At 35.0% G+C, this 16,240-nt stretch overlaps 1 protein-coding gene across 8 annotated transcripts in view; it reads left to right on the top strand.

Moving 5' to 3' along the window:
• UBE3A (ubiquitin protein ligase E3A) overlaps positions 1-16,240 on the top strand; it is a 109,377-nt gene that overhangs the window by 86,092 nt on the left and 7,045 nt on the right. For all 8 annotated transcript variants that reach the window (XM_056807198.1, XM_016424834.2, XM_016424833.2 and 5 more), the window contains 5 exons: positions 472-616; positions 12,599-12,804; positions 13,229-13,393; positions 15,476-15,631; positions 15,744-15,817. In XM_056807198.1, coding sequence (XP_056663176.1) covers positions 472-616; positions 12,599-12,804; positions 13,229-13,393; positions 15,476-15,631; positions 15,744-15,817 — 746 coding nt within the window. The remainder of the gene's footprint in view (positions 1-471; positions 617-12,598; positions 12,805-13,228; positions 13,394-15,475; positions 15,632-15,743; positions 15,818-16,240) is intronic.

Here is a 16,240-nt window from a genome sequence, read left to right as displayed (position 1 = left end):
GTGGGACTCTACTGTACTAATATTATGTATGAATCGAGCATTAACTTTGCCTTTCTGTAGTCTTCCTTTCTTCTTTCTCTTCTAATATCCTACCTGTGATTAAAAGTTAACAGACAATTAATTCTGATTTTCCATTACATGCCAGTTTCATGGTAAATTAGTGATCATAGATGGTATTGACCCAGACCCAATTTGGTGCTATTTTCTTATTAGTTATTTCTTCCCCTCTTCTAGAAGGCAGAACAAATTATTGAAGTAGATTGTGCTTATATTGTAAAAAATGTCTTAGATCCTACTGTTCAAATTTCTCTTTAAAGTGTATCATTAACACCTAGAAAGTTCATTATACATTTTCCACCTTTGAATCTTACCTCCCAATTTGAATTTTCCCTTCATTGCTTCTACTTTTTTATTTCCATCATAATACTTCCCATTAAATTTTGTATTGTATGTATGTTCTTTCACCACTAGCTAGAGATGATTGCCATGGAGAATCCTGCAGACTTGAAGAAGCAGTTATATGTGGAATTTGAAGGAGAGCAAGGAGTTGATGAAGGAGGTGTTTCCAAAGAGTTTTTTCAACTGGTTGTGGAGGAAATATTCAACCCAGATATTGGTATGTATTCTGGTAAAATGACCACTCTTTTAGATCATTTTATGTGTACCAGGTTTCTCCCAATTATATCCATCCTTTAGAATTGATCATTTGACTTCCCTTTTGAGAGTGAGTGTATTTATAAATTGGTTTCTGATTCAGCAGCTGCTAGCAGTTTATGTAAAACATTTATTTAAATCCTTATGTAAGTGATTAGGTGACCTGTTAATGTAGGATGTAGGAATGGCATCACTTATATAAATGATATTTAAAACTCTTTAGAAATCATTAAAATCTGATAAATTGATTTTCATCTTTTCTTCCAGCTCCCTTTTTCTTAGAGTAGAAGATATAGAATATTACTAGCATTTTGTCTTGAAATCCAAATTCTTCCAAATTAGCAAAACAAGAGAAGGAAGAAGAAAAAACTGCCTGGATAGTTCATGATGTGTGGCTTTGCTTAACACAGGGTTCTTTAAATAATCACTGTTAGCAATACTAAGTTAGTGAATAATATAAAAAGTGTAAGGAAGTTCTTGGATTTATGAGGTTGTGCAGTCCAGAATAAAATTGGTTATTTCAGTTAATTTTGAGATTTGAGTAGATAATATATTATGTAGTATGTCCAAAAAGTCTTATTGCAGTTTTAGGATTGAATGATTATTTTAGTTCAGCTTTAATAGCTTAAAACTGTACTGAGCATTTTGGGATAATGTATATGCTACATCATATCTTTTTTTTTTTTAACCCTTAACTTCAGTCTTGGAGTCAATACTGTGTATTGGCTCCAAGGCAGAAGAGTGGTAAGGGCTAGGCAATGGGGGTCAAGTGACTTGCCCAGGGTCACACAGCTGGGAAGTGTCTGAGGCCAGATTTGAACCTAGGACCTCCCGTCTCTAGGCCTGGCTCTCAATCCACTGAGCTACCCAGCTTCCCCCGAAGCGATTACATCATATCTTAAAGAAATCTAAAGGACTTTTCTTGTTTATTACTTCATACTAAATTTTGATTTGGTATGATTTGGTTTAATGGTATGGAGCAATTAGTCACAAAAGCAGTCAGAGTTTGAGTTTAAGGGGGAAAGAAAAACATTAAAGATTCAGTTTGAACATATATATGTAACTTCTAGAAATCCCATAAATTTCATTGCACTTCTAGGTTTGCTAGGTAATTTCACAATCTTGTGATGCTACTGTATAAGAATTTTCTTCATTTTATGGATGAGGATATTAAGGCTCAGAAGAAAACCAATTTGTCCAGAGTTAAGTACTGCTGTAAAATATCAGACTTGGGATTTGAACCTAGATTTTCTGAGTCTAAGACAATTTCTTTTATTCTACCAACATTCTGTAGAAGACATTGTGCTACATACCTGGGATTTAAAGATGAAACATGCTATATAGCTTGTTCCCTCAAGTTTAGAATCTAGAATAAAGATAAGATAGATACATAAAGTAGGAGCATTGAGTAGAAGAGACTGAGAGACTGATTTACTGTTTATATGAAAAGGAAACCCAAACTATTAGAACTTTCCAAAAGTAGAATAGTGTAAAAATTAAATTAGTCTCTAGTAATATAAATATTTTATTTTATGAGGTTTATTAAAGATTATTAGAAATCAGGGAATAAAGAAATACAAAATAAGAAAACCACATGCCTAGAACTGATTAGCCCATTCAGAGTGCCTGAACTTAGCTTAGTTACATCATTGCAATGGCCGAGATTCCCCCTCCCCCCAAAGACCCCTACCCCCTACCCCCTGTGAGGCAGAAAACCAATTAAATACTCATTGTGATCTTGCTCAGGCGGAGACTCAGGTGAGATTATAGGGAATTCTGGGAAATACCAAGGACTTCTGGGGATTGAAGTCTAGGGTTCAAATCTCCATTTTACATGTCCCCTGAGGACTGAGGAAGACTAGTCTCTCGCTGGGTCTTGTAAACATACCAAATTTGAAATTACAATAATTTGAGGATAAGAGAAAAAGAGAACAAGACCAATAATTGCTAGATGCATTGACAAAAAGCCAGTTAGGGGGCAGTCCCCTTTGGCATGAAAGTATACATACAAAACAAATGCATTCAAATCCCACACAGTTCAAATCACCACATCCCAAAATTCACTCTGGATCTTCTCGTGCAGCGTGTGATCTGTTCAGGCATCTTCATGGTGTCTTCTCCAAACATTTTAGTTTCTGCATTCGGAGAGGCAGCGTATTTCTTATCCTAAAATTACTCTCCCAAGGAACTTAAACTTTGCAATTTAAAATAATAATAATTATACATTCCCCCCCTGAAGAGGGTGATTGAAAAAACAAAAGGATTTTGCATGGCTGAGGTGTGAGGTATATGAATCAATTGGCATAAGAAATAAAAAACATCAAAAAAATCCAAATAAAAAAGATAATTTCTGGATGAAATATAGACTATCAAAGTCTTAAGTATAAAAATTACAAGTAAAGGAAAAATAAATCTATAACAGGTCCTTGAATCAGGGCCCACTTAAAATGATATAAGCAATTAAGCATTTACCCAGTCAGTAGCCAGGACTACAGAAAGCTGCCACATTATGAAAAACAGAATAGGGACTAGATTATAGGAGCCAGGTAGGAGCCAAATTTTGGTACTATCTGTAAGTATTTTCATGAAGAGTATGGATACAAGGAAGGCCTACATCTTAACATATGTCAAGCATCGCAACCTCAAGTCTCACACTAGGTTCAAGTCCTTTGTATTGGCTTAGAAGTGCATCAATCCTACTTGGATTGGTTTCTTCTTTTTTTGACCTGTGTGCTCTTTTGGCACAATTCAGGTTTAGCTTTGTGCTTCTTTGACCCTGTGCAATGGCTCTTTTGTTATATCTTGTCCTGGAATCAGACAGAATCATTAAGCAAAGTCCCATAATTTTTTAAAACAATCAGTGGCATCATTTTTATAGTCTCAAGCTTTTGGGACATGCATTGACATTATAGCAAATATATTTTAAGCTTATGTTACTGCTAAATCAAAAAAGTTAAAGAAAATCTTAATACTGGTGACATGCTTCAAATATAAAAAGAAGAGGAAAAAGTGAAATAGTATATTGCACATGCAAGAAAAATATAATAAAAGAGTTTCAAAGTTAAAAAATATAGTTTATAATCATTGACACACTGTGTCAGCTAAGAAAATGTAGAATACAAAGATTTCTCACCAAAAATGAGATCCATTTCCTCTTCATACCTGGCCATGATCCACTGTGAGTACAAGCAAATGAATTTCACAAGTTACCAAGTTTTTTTTTTCTAAAGAACAGTAGTACAAATATGTAGGTATCAATATCCCCAATATCCCCAAAATTCTCAATAGCCCAATTAATTACAATAGCAAACAAACCCACTATCATTTTTTACATAAGTTGTCATATGACATTTAAAGAAAATGGATACTTGTCATAAGTTTTTCAGGTGTAGCAATGTTTCAACCTTTTATTCAGATAAAACTCATTAAATTTTCCAAAGGTTGTCCTGAACTCAGGACCTCCCGTTTCTAGGCCTGGGTCCCAATCCACTGAGCTGATCCCCCATAGTGATGGTGGGTTTTTGGACTCTCAAATTGGGCCAGAGAGTTGCAGGGAGATGAATTCTCCCCTGAATCTCAGGTGAGATAAGTAACAGAATCAGTGCACTCAAACGATATATGCCATACTTGTAACTTCCTGCTTTGAGAAGTCTCTCCCTTCTCATCCCCTCCCTCCCCCCTTTTGGTTCCCTGCCGCCACATGGAGGCTAATTGTAGTCTAAGGAAAGATCACCCCCATTTTTACCAGCTGGTGTTTGATTCTGAAGACACAAGGAGCAGCTACCAACAGCCTGGGTCCTAAGGCTAGGCTGGGGCGATCTGGCTTGGAGGCTGGAGATTAGCTGGGGCTGGGCCAGGGTGGGTCAGGATCGGGAGAGCGATTTGGGTCAAGCAGGTCCAGAGTGGATGAATGCAGGCAGGAGCGGATAGCAGGCAAGCAGGCAACAGGAGCAAGTTGAGTCAAGAGGCTTTGCTGAAAAGCCTTGGAGAAACGTGGCTTAAAAAACATTATCTAGGCTATCTCATTAAAAAAAAATTGAGAAGTTCTCATCCAAATCTTGTGGTTGCCATTACTGTAAAAATTAAATTAGTCTCTAGTAATAGAAATATTGTATTTTATGAAGTTTACTAAAGATTATTAGAAATCAAGGAATAAATAAATACAAAATAAGAAAACCACATGCCTAGGGCTGATTAGCCCATTCAGAGTGCCCGCACTTAGCTTACTTACATCATTGCAATGGCTGAGAGCCAGTTAAATACTCATTGTGATCTCGCTCAGGTAGAGACTCAGGTGAGATTATAGGGAATTCTGGGAAATATTGAGGACTTCTGGGGATTGAAGTCTAGGTTCAAATCTCCATTTTACAATAGACTACAGTTAGGAAGTCTGATTTGGAGATTTCTTCAAGCAAAGGCTAATCAAACACTGTATGACTGTGATAAAGGATATTCTTGTTCAAATACAAATTGTCTTAGAAGGCTTCTAAGGTCCCTTACAACTCTATGAATGCCAGGAGAGGGTAGAGTATCAAGAACACGTTAGCCAGTAGGGTTGAGAAGTTGAACACCAAGAAAAGGCTATTACATCGGGCCATTTTATTTCATTGGTAACTATACTCCCAGTATTTCCAATCTAATTGTAGTATGGTAAGATTGCTGAGACTTTGAGAAGTGAGGGAGTGGCAAGTCAGCAAAAGTTGACTGTTTGACAGTTAAGGAAAGGAGAAAGGTAGAACTATAAGTTCAAATGTAACAGGCTCAAAGACAAGATTTTTACTTTTAAAGGGTCAGTGAGACCAAGCATGTTCATTGGTATCAGGGTAAAGTGATTGAAGATTAATGAGATTGAAAGAATAAGCAATCAAACAGGATCCCAGAATAGAGAGAAGGAGATGGTACCTCAGGCATATTTAAAAAGATTAACTAAGCAAAAGGAAGGGCCCACTCATATACTCTTGAGGAAATCAGGACAGACAGAGGTATTAATTTGTTTAAAAATGAGTGGGAAATGGAATTGAGTCAAGAAATTGTCTGAAAATAGTCACTGTGAGGAATTGACAGAATTAAGAGATGGTGAATAAAGCGATAACCTGCAGAGTGAGGTTTCACTTAACAATCGATAGTATGACTGTAGGGAATGCATCAGCATGGTTCCTAGCTTATATTGATATTTAGCCACAGGGATGTCAGTTTAAATTAAACACACATTTAAATATCCTCCTCATTGTCTTGGAAGCAATAGCATTTTGTTTTATGCAGTCACTTAGAAAAAATATGACCACAACAAATAGAAGTATTTTTGCCCTTTGGATGTGGGGTTTCCTGTTATTTTAATTGTGGTCATATTAGTTTACTGGTAATATTTGAAAGATTTTTGTTAAGTTAGTAGCCTCTTGTTGAACAGTCAACAAGGATATACCTCCTATATGATGAAATATGTACTTTTAGAAATTATATATATATCATGGTATATGTTTGCATTTATATTTTAAGTGCCATAATTTTATTTTTAATCTTATTTTTGAAATGTCATATGTTAAGTGCCATGAAAATGTTATCAGAGAAGCAGAGACTTCTTTCATTAAAGAAGTCTCTTTAATGAAATTCCAGGATATTCCTGAAATACCAAACAAATTATGCCAAGGACATGAAAGCTTTCCATATACCAAGATCATACTGCTGGCCAATTATCAATAAGATGGGCTTTTTTGAGTTACATTTCCAATAGTTTTGCACACATCCTTCTTCACTGTTGTTTTTAAGACAAGAAGTAATGCTTATGTTTGAAATCTAGAATGGAATGCCTTACTTCCAATTTAATTTATTGACCAAATTTGCTCCCTCTAATCAACCAGGTTAATCCACAAAGTTTATTAGAAAGTAAATAATAGCATTGCTTAGATTTGTGAAGGCAGATAGAAAAGGAGTTTCTTTATTTCCTTGGCTGAAGTCCAGTTCTTATTATAATGACACATTTACTGTTTACTTCAAAAAATTTTCATCTAAAATGCAAGTTGTTTGCTTTTTAATATAAATATTATTAATTCATTGCTATTACCTTTCATTGAAGAGACATTAGAAAATGGCTACTGGTCTTTATTTTTCTATGAATTAAGAATCAGTTTAGTCATGAAAATTCACATCATAGTTCAATTCACTGTTATCTTTCTTTCTTTTTTTTTAAACCCTTATTTTCTGCCTTAAGAGTAGATACTAATATCCATTCTAAGATAGAAGAGCGATAAGGGCCAAGCACTTGGGGTTAAGTGACATGTCCAAGTTATAATGTATGTTTTACCCCATTTCTTTATTAGCTATAGTCACTAATAGTTGTAATTCTTTGGAAAACTGAATATTGTTCTGTTCTCTTACATATTAGCAAAATTTCTAAAAATAATTTCCATGAAGTAAAAACCTTTACAATACAATTATATTATTAAATAAATTTTAACTTTTAGATAATTGAAAAAAAACCATAAGTGATTTTCAGTGTAGTAATAAGATTTAAAAACCAAAGACTTGTGATCTCTGTGAATTGTTCTAAAAGGAAGACAGGATTCTTGAAGAGCAGAATAATAATATATGTGGAGAAGACACCATACATAATTTAGAATTGTAAAGATTAAAATTTAGGGGAGACTGAGGCAGGTAGAAATTAGTTTCTCTCTGTTATGAGTATTATATTTTTATGAGGTTTATTAAAGGTTAAGGATTAAAGAAAATACAGAATAAGAAAGCACATGCCTAGGCCAGAGAGGCCTAAACAAGATAACCTCACATCATGAAAGAGACACGTCTGCTCCAAAATGGAAGTCCAAAAGAGCCTGAGCCTATTCTCAACCAGGTTTAAATACCCCACCTCGCTCTTGGCCCAGGTGAGAATTCAGTGAGATTAGAGGGCATTCTGGGGAAGTGGAGCAAGGATTTCTGGGGATTGAAGTCCTGGATTCGAATCTATTTTTACATTCTCCCATTCGATTCTCTGGGGAGAAGGACTTCCCCAAAGGATCATAAAAACATAATCAATTTTAAAGATTACAATAATTTGAGGATAACAGAAAAAAAAAGAGCAAAACCAATAACTTCTGGACACATTGACAAAAAGCCAGTTAGGGGGCAGTCCCCTTTCTGGCATGAAAGTATACATACAACTAAATGTTCAGTCAACCACACCCAAAGTTCATTCTTGTGCAGCTTGTGGTCTGGAGGCTTCTTCATGGTGGCTTCTCCATCAGTTCAGTTTCTGGATTCAGAGAGGTAGCATCTTTCTTTACCTAAAATTCTTCTCAAAAGGAATTTAAACTTTGCAATTTAAATAATGATATTTTTTACATTCCCCCATTAAGAGGGTGATTGAAAAATACAGGATCACTTAGGGATGTATGGCTGAGGTATGAGGTATATGAATCAATTGGCAAGAGAAATTAAAAAGATATCAGAAAAATCCAAATAAAAAAGAAAATACTAGATGAAAATATAGATTATCAAAGTCTTATATGTATAAAATTTCAAGTAAAAAGAAAAATAAATATATAACAGGTCCTTGAATCAGGACCCAATTAAATGATCTAAGTAATGATAGTAATGATGCATTTACCCAGTCAGTAGCCAGGACTACAGAAAGGTACCACACTATGAAAGGCAGAAAAGGGGACCAGATTATATGAGCCAAGGTTTTGGGGATACTCGCCTGTGAGTATTTTCAGAGTGAGTGTGGACACAAGGAGAGCCTATGTCTAGCAATGATAAAATACAGTAACCTCGAGTCTTCACACTAGGTTCAAGACCTTTATATTGGCCTAGAAGTGCATCAATCGATCCTGGATTGGCTTTTCTTTGGTTCTGTGCAATGGCTCTTGTGTGTATATCTTGTCCTGGAATCAGATAGAATCATTAAGCAAAGTCCCATAATTTTTTAAATAATTAGTGGCATCATTTTTATAGTCACAAGCTTTGGGGGCATGCATTAGCAAATGTATTTTAAACTTATAGTACTGAAAAAGTCAAAAAGTTAAAGAAAATCTTAATGCTGGTGACATGTGCTTCAAATATAAAAAAGGAGAGAAAAATAAAAAAACTGAAATAGCATATTGCACACGTGAGAAAAATATAATAATAAAAGAGCTTTAAAAAATTCAAAAATATAGCTTATAATTATTGATACACTATGTCAGCTAAGGAAATATAGAGTACAAGGCTTTCTCACCAAAAATGCGATCCATTTCCTCTTCATGTCTGGCTATGCTCCACTTTAGGTATGACAAATGAATTGAACAAGGAAACATTTTTCATTTTTAAAGAACAGTAGTACAAATATGTAGATATCAATATCCCCAAAATTCTCAATAGTCCAATTAATTACAATAGCAAACAAACACACTATCATATTTCACATGAGTTGCTGTATGGCATCTTTAAAAAACCCTATGAATTGATGGATATTTGTCAGAAGGTTTATACAAACATAGCAATCTTTCAACCTTGGTAATAAACATATTTTTAAACAAAGTAAAACTCATCTTGGGTTAAGAACATAATCAAGAAATCTCATTCTGGTGGAAGTAACGCAATGAGCTGAAGAGTATAAATGAGAGGTGCTCCTTTTTTGGAGGCTTTTTTAGGGGTACAAATGCCCGGAGATTAACTACCCAACTTCCAATTACATATTTAGAAATGCGGGAAGGTTGGGGGTTATAATTGTATTTCACTTCAGCTATGGGCCTTACTTCGTGGTAGGGGTAGGCAAAAATAACCAGAGATTGTTAAAAAAAAAATTACAAAAATCATATTTTAAAAACTCTTAAGACCATTTGAGATATTTAGCACATTAAATTTTCCAAAGGTTGTTATAGCAATTGTAACCAGTTCTGATGAAGTCTATCCATCCTTTAGGCGATAATTTACAAATTCAAAATAGAAAACAACTGTTTTTATATATAGGCTTATTCAATAATATTTGTTCTATAGTTATAGGGGAAAAGCAACAGAATATAACAGTAGTCAAAACTCAGTACATTAAAATGAACAGTAGAACAGAATACTATTGAATCCAGTAATATATGAACTTAAAATCACAAAATTATATCTTAAACAAAACAATCAGGAAAATGCAATAGAAATACAGAGATTTTTATAAACATTGGAGTCTGAAATGCCTTAAAATATATAATCCAGTCTTTAAAGTTCCTTAGGTGTGTTTTTTTTTATTATTATTATTAATTGTCCATTTAAATGTCTATTGTCGGAAGGCAGAGTGGTAAGGGCTAAGCAATGGGGGTTAAGGGATCTGCTCAGGGTCACACTGCCATGAAGTGTCTCAGGCCAGACTTTAACTGAGAACCTCCCATCGCTAGGCCTGGCTCTCAGTTCACTGAGCTGCAGAGTTGTTTTCCCAAAGTTAGCTAAATGGTTGTAGGGTGCTAAATACTTTCCCTGACACGAAGGTGAAGTCAATAAAAGGATCAATGCAATTAAAAGACATCCTTGTAAAATAGCCATGTTTTTAAGTTCCTGTTCGTAAGTCTCTTTCTTCTCTCCCTTTTCTCTCTTTCCTCCTATGATCTGCCCATGTGGTCAATACCCCCATCCATGTGGAGGCTTAGCCTAAGGAAAAATTACCCTTTCTCCTTTCCCTCTTCTCTCTCCCCTCCTACCATCTGCCCACGTGGTCAATACCCCCAGTTGTTACCAGCTGGTAGAAATGAGTCCTGAGCGATCTGCTCCAAGGATCTGGGTGATGAGCTGGCTGGGGTCGCGTTCGTGGGTCTGGGGCGCAGAAACAGGCAGGCAGCAGGCAGCGGATGGCTGCAGGCAGGAACACAGGCAGGTGGGGCCGGGAGAGTGGGCACCAGGTGAGAGGCCAGAAGCAGGAGCCAGAGCTGGAGCAGGCCGCTGGGGTGGGGCGGGGCCGGGACCGGGTGAAGACGGAGGGAGGTCAGGAGCAGCAGCAGGAGAAACAGGCAGGCAGAACTTACCTGCCAGGGGCCAGGTGGGCGGCAAACACAACAGGTCTGGAGCGAGCTTGTGAGCTATCTAATGGCTGGAATGAGCAGTAGCTTTGCAAGGGTAAAAAAACCTCGGCCAAAGAAACGTGGATCAAAAAAATTTCTAAGCACTAGCTATTAAAAGCAGAACTTGTAAAGAAAAGAATCAGAAGATTGAGATATTTCGTTTTCCCGAAGTGGTTACTCCAAACTAGGGCATATGACAGACTCTCACAGAAATTTTAAAGTGAACAGATAGAACTCCTTGCCCTCCAAAGATCTTATAATAGGTATTAATAAGATATATCCAAATAAATGTAATGTAAAGTAGAAAGTGGCAAGTTCATAAGACGGGAATAAAGTTCTACAAGAGCTAAGAGGGAGAAGAAAAATTATGAAGTTAAAAAAAAGTAAGCCATAAATACAGATGTATTTATTTGCTTTTCTTATTGATTCATAATCAGTACATATAATATCCTTATGTTAATAATAACGTAACTAAGTTGATCAGCTATCTAAATTTGATATTAATAATGACAATGATTGTGTTCATTTAGTGCTTACTAAATGCTAAGGCACTGTGCATATCAATTTATAATCATCTCATTTTAAATACACAACAATCCTTGAAGACAGACACTATGATTATCCCTATTTTGTATCCTGGGAAACTGAGACAGAGGTTAAATGACTTGCTCAGGGTCTCACAGGTTAGTAAGTGTCTGAAAATGAATTTAACTTAGATCTTCCTGACTCCAGGTCCAGTGATTCATCCATTCTTCCACCGCTCTGTATAGCTTGAATGCATTTATGAGCTCAGATATATCTGCCCGTATTTACATGAGAAGACTAAACTCTTAAAATTCTGCTATGAAATTGTGATGTTAAAATTGACACTAAAAATTACTTGTAGAACTATTTAGTTTAGAATTATTCAGTGAGACTTTTTTTAACCATATAAAATATTGGAAATTTTCTTCTTTTTCTAGAAATGCATTTAGTCACTGCAATAGGAATAGATTTAGAACTTTAAAAGTTAAACAGACTTTTTACCTCTTTAAATGGAATATTATTGAATGTAATTTAAGAAAAATCCTACCCATTATAGCAAAGTCCACTAGAACAATTTATTTTTGCATTGTTGACTTGGAAAAAATATAGAAATATTAAAGACAGAAAAACCACTCTTTTAATCAAGGAAAAGTTGTTCAGTATAATAGTAGGCCACCACAGATAGCTGCACGCTAACACTCACTCAGAGTCTGAGGATTGAAATCTAGATGCTCTGAGAGCCAACCATGCTACATTGACAACTCTAAGGAACAAAGAATTTGGGGAACCTATATCCTTTTTGGGAAACAGAGGGAGTGGGAAATATGATTGATTGACCTTACAATGGTTACAAGGTAATGGGAGTGTTCAAACTATACTGACAGAATACAGTCAAGCTTTGGAAAAGAATCATAGCTAGAGGCTACTAAAAAGGTGGTCCCTGCCCTGATGTGGGTCTTCTTGAGAAAAGGGTCTCTGATACAATAGGATTCATTATTCAGTCTGAAACTGCTAGCCTGAGATTCCCTTCAGGGTGGATTCTCACAGGAATAGAGAACTAGTACAAACTTTGGGGTCTCCAACTTACAATCTAGTCCTAAAACTTGGAGTTCATCAGATCTTACTAGGCTACAAATTTGGGGTTTCTAGATTCCATGTTGACAACATGTTTCAATAGCTTTCTGAAATTATATGCTACTACTTTTTTTAAATCATCCTTGCATTGTATCCTGAAATTTGTGATTTTGTTTTTTAAAGCTGATTTTCTGTGTGTAAAAGTGAGTTTTCCTGACCTTGTGCAATTCAGTTTGATATTTGTATGTTATTAAATTTTATATTTGTTTTTCTCTAGTCATTAATTTTTACTTAATGAAAATAAATAATATGTTTAAAATCATTTCTTATAGGTATGTTCACATATGATGAATCTACAAAACTGTTTTGGTTTAATCCATCCTCTTTTGAAACTGAGGGTCAGTTTACCCTGATTGGCATTGTACTGGGTCTGGCTATTTACAATAACTGTATACTGGATGTGCATTTTCCCATGGTTGTCTACAGGAAACTAATGGGGAAAAAAGGAACTTTCCGTGACCTGGCAGATTCTCACCCAGTAAGTTTTCTTTTGATTTTATCTCTTAAACTTGATGTGAATATAAAAATGTGTTTGACATTTAACATATTTTATAGTTAACATTTTAAAACTATTAGCTACTTATTACTTAAGTATTTGTATTATTAACATTGTAAATTGTTTTAACTTGATTGAACTTCTTAGAGTAGCTGAAAGACCTCAGAAGGAAACAAGACAGTGAAGCTATCAGATTGTGGTAGTCTTTTCACTGTTCCTTGAGAGAATGAGTGGCATGCTGCCCTTCCTATACTTTCTCCCAAATGTGGGTTATTTAAACAAGTTCTGCCTATTATGACTTGATAAACCTTTTTTCAAGAGAAATGCTTAACTATTTATTGTGGTTTTAAAGTCACCAGTAGGCTCACTTGTAATTTTGGGGGGGGGTTGTCTTCTTAATTTTTAGGTTCTATATCAGAGTTTAAAAGATTTGCTGGAGTATGAAGGAAGTGTGGAAGATGACATGATGATCACTTTCCAAATATCTCAGACAGATCTCTTTGGTAATCCAATGATGTATGATCTAAAGGAAAATGGTGATAAAATTCCCATTACAAATGAAAACAGAAAGGTAATCCTAGCTTTTAGTTCTTCATTGCTTTTAATTTCTAGGCATTGCAGAATGTCATATATTATGGGAATTTTTATATAAGTATCTAAGCACTACACTTAAAAGTTAAGTGATCAAATAGCCAATAAGTCTTCAAATCTTTTGTTTTTTCCTAATCCTTTGAGTAATGCAGGGCATCTTTCAAAGAATTGTGAGTTTTACAATAATACTTAAGAACACTATATATCATATTTCATAAGATTATATATATATATATCTTAGTGAGCAACACAGAGATAATTATTTGTTCAAGCAGTGGGTCTGATAATTTAGTAAGCAGTACCACATAGCTAAACTTTTTGTAAAGGCATATGGCAGAATAGCTGCCAGCATTTTATACTCACTTTTTAGGTGATTCATATAGAGGTTAAGGTGGAGATAAAATAATCAGGACAGATTTTGGAAACTGATAACCATCAAAGGGGTGTGGAAAGATATAAATAAAAGAGCCTGTGATGGAAGACAAACTTTGAAGACTGTATAATTTTCCATAGAACATGGATCGTTTTTTCTTTCTTTTGCAAAGGAAAAAACTTATCTGAAATGAGGTGTTTTTGTCATGCTTTTTTGTTTGTACTCTGCTGACTTATAAAAAACTCACATATTAAGAGTTTTTAATCACCTAGTAACCAAGTATTAAATGCCTACTATGTGTGGGCAACTATGCTAGATCTGGAGATGGAAATAAGAATCAAAGATTACCTACTCAAGGAGTAATAAGAGAGACAAGACTAAATACAAAAAATATATAGAAGGAAAGCATTAGAATTGGAGAAATCAGGAGAGGTTTCAGATAGTAGATGTGGCACTTATGGATAGTTAAGGAGGGAGTTGTTTCAGGGTGGGGACAGGACGGACACAGTGCAAAGACAGGGTAGTGGAGAATTCATGAAAGGAATAAAGAATGTCATTTTGCATGGATTACAAGGCATGGCAAAAGATCTATGGGAGAAGGCTTTCAAAGTTAAACAGGAGTTTATGTTTTATCCTCCAGTTAATATAATAAGGAATCACTGGAATTTATTAAGTAAGGAGATTGACATTGTCAGGTTTGTGTGTAAAGAAAGTAATTTTGGTAACAATGTATAGGATATTCTAGAGTGGTAAGACTTAAGGCAAGGAAGACCATTAAGGAAACTGTTTTCAACCTGGTGAAAATGACAAAAGACCTGAGCTAATATGAGTAGAGAGAAAAAATCTGATATGTCTGGAAACTGTTCAATGTGTGTTAACATCAATAAAATGATACTTATGTACTTTTTCTTAATGCATATCTCTTTATAGAGTAACTATATAAGCTTTCTTATAAATCAGATTTCCATCAATATTTCCATTGGTATAAAAATAGATTAAAAAAATAGTAAAATCACAGTTCCACTTCTTTCAGTAACAAAGAAATTTTAATTTGTACCAAAAGACCAGCATTCAAAGTTAAGTCATGTGATGTAAAATCCATAGAGTTAATTTTATGTTTTAGTACCATAGCTTATGGGTCTAATAGAAGAAATAACGACAAAGGAAGGAGTATGGTACAATGGAAGGAGCACTGGCTCTGGAATCAGAAGAAATAAATCAAATGCTGTCTCTGGTACTTACTCCCTCTATGACCTTGGGCAAGTCTCTTAACTACCCTATGCCTCAGTTCCTTGAAGTATAAATGTGAGGGTTGGAATAGATGACCTAAAAGGTTCCTTCCCTGGAACATTGAGAACTTAAAAAAAAAAAAAACTTGTTTCCCAGGCATTTTAAGGAGAAAGGAATGTAACTTTCTGCTTGTTTAGACTCTATTAATTCTATTTTGTGGAAGCCACTAACCTTTTAAAGTAAATTCTCCTATTTGAAGTAAAGGTAGAAAGAAATATATGTAAGAGATAGTTACTTAGCACATTTATTGAAATATACAGCTGAGAATATGGACATTGTACTGAGTTTTTTAAAATATTCTTGAACCTGATTTTCTTTGGGAAAAATTATACAACCCAAATGTTTTGCCTTTTGTTTTCATTGTCACAATAAATTCTTTTGGTTAATGTTTTCCTTCAGGAATTTGTCAGTCTTTATGCTGACTATATTCTCAATAAATCAGTAGAAAAGCAGTTCAAGGCCTTTCGGAGAGGTTTTCATATGGTCACCAATGAGTCTCCCTTGAAGTACTTATTCAGACCAGAGGAAATTGAATTGCTTATCTGTGGAAGCCGGGTAAGAAAGTAGGCACATATTTTAAAAAAAAAAAAGTAATAATCATTTATTCACTGATATGTTCCAAAGAGGCAAGTCCAGAAGATGTTAAGAGATACTCTTTTGTTTTCAGAATCTAGACTTCCAAGCATTAGAAGAAACCACAGAATATGATGGTGGCTATACCAGGGACTCTCTTATTATTAGGTAAGCTGCCCTGTCTAGAATGGCACCAATTTTATCCACTCAGTGGGGGTTGGAGGGTTTTTCATGTTTTAGGTCCCTTTTTGGATGTATTCCTTAACTAGTAATTTAGCCTTTAAAGTTAGAACCATGGGGGGGAGGGGGGGGGGCAACTTTTTTAAAACACTTTTTTTTTTTAATTCAGGACTTTGATTTATTTCAGAAATAAATCAATTACATTATGTATAGGCCACATACTTTAGTCTGGGTTTGGAGCATACATTTTCTAATACTTTTTAGGATTATTGCTAGCTGAAAATGAAGAAAACTTTGACATTAGCTATATTCTTCTTTTCCATACTGAAAAGAAGCATTTCTTGACTTAGAGCCTTGATAATTAATAGATCAGTTGTTATCAACTTGTAAATCATGGCCTTCAACTTGATT

The sequence above is a fragment of the Monodelphis domestica genome, chromosome 8 (assembly GCF_027887165.1).
Source record: "Monodelphis domestica isolate mMonDom1 chromosome 8, mMonDom1.pri, whole genome shotgun sequence".
In the NCBI taxonomy this organism is placed as follows: Eukaryota; Metazoa; Chordata; class Mammalia; order Didelphimorphia; family Didelphidae; genus Monodelphis; species Monodelphis domestica.
The sequence above is the reverse complement of the archived record's forward strand: the minus strand, read 5'-3'. Positions and strand labels throughout refer to the sequence as shown.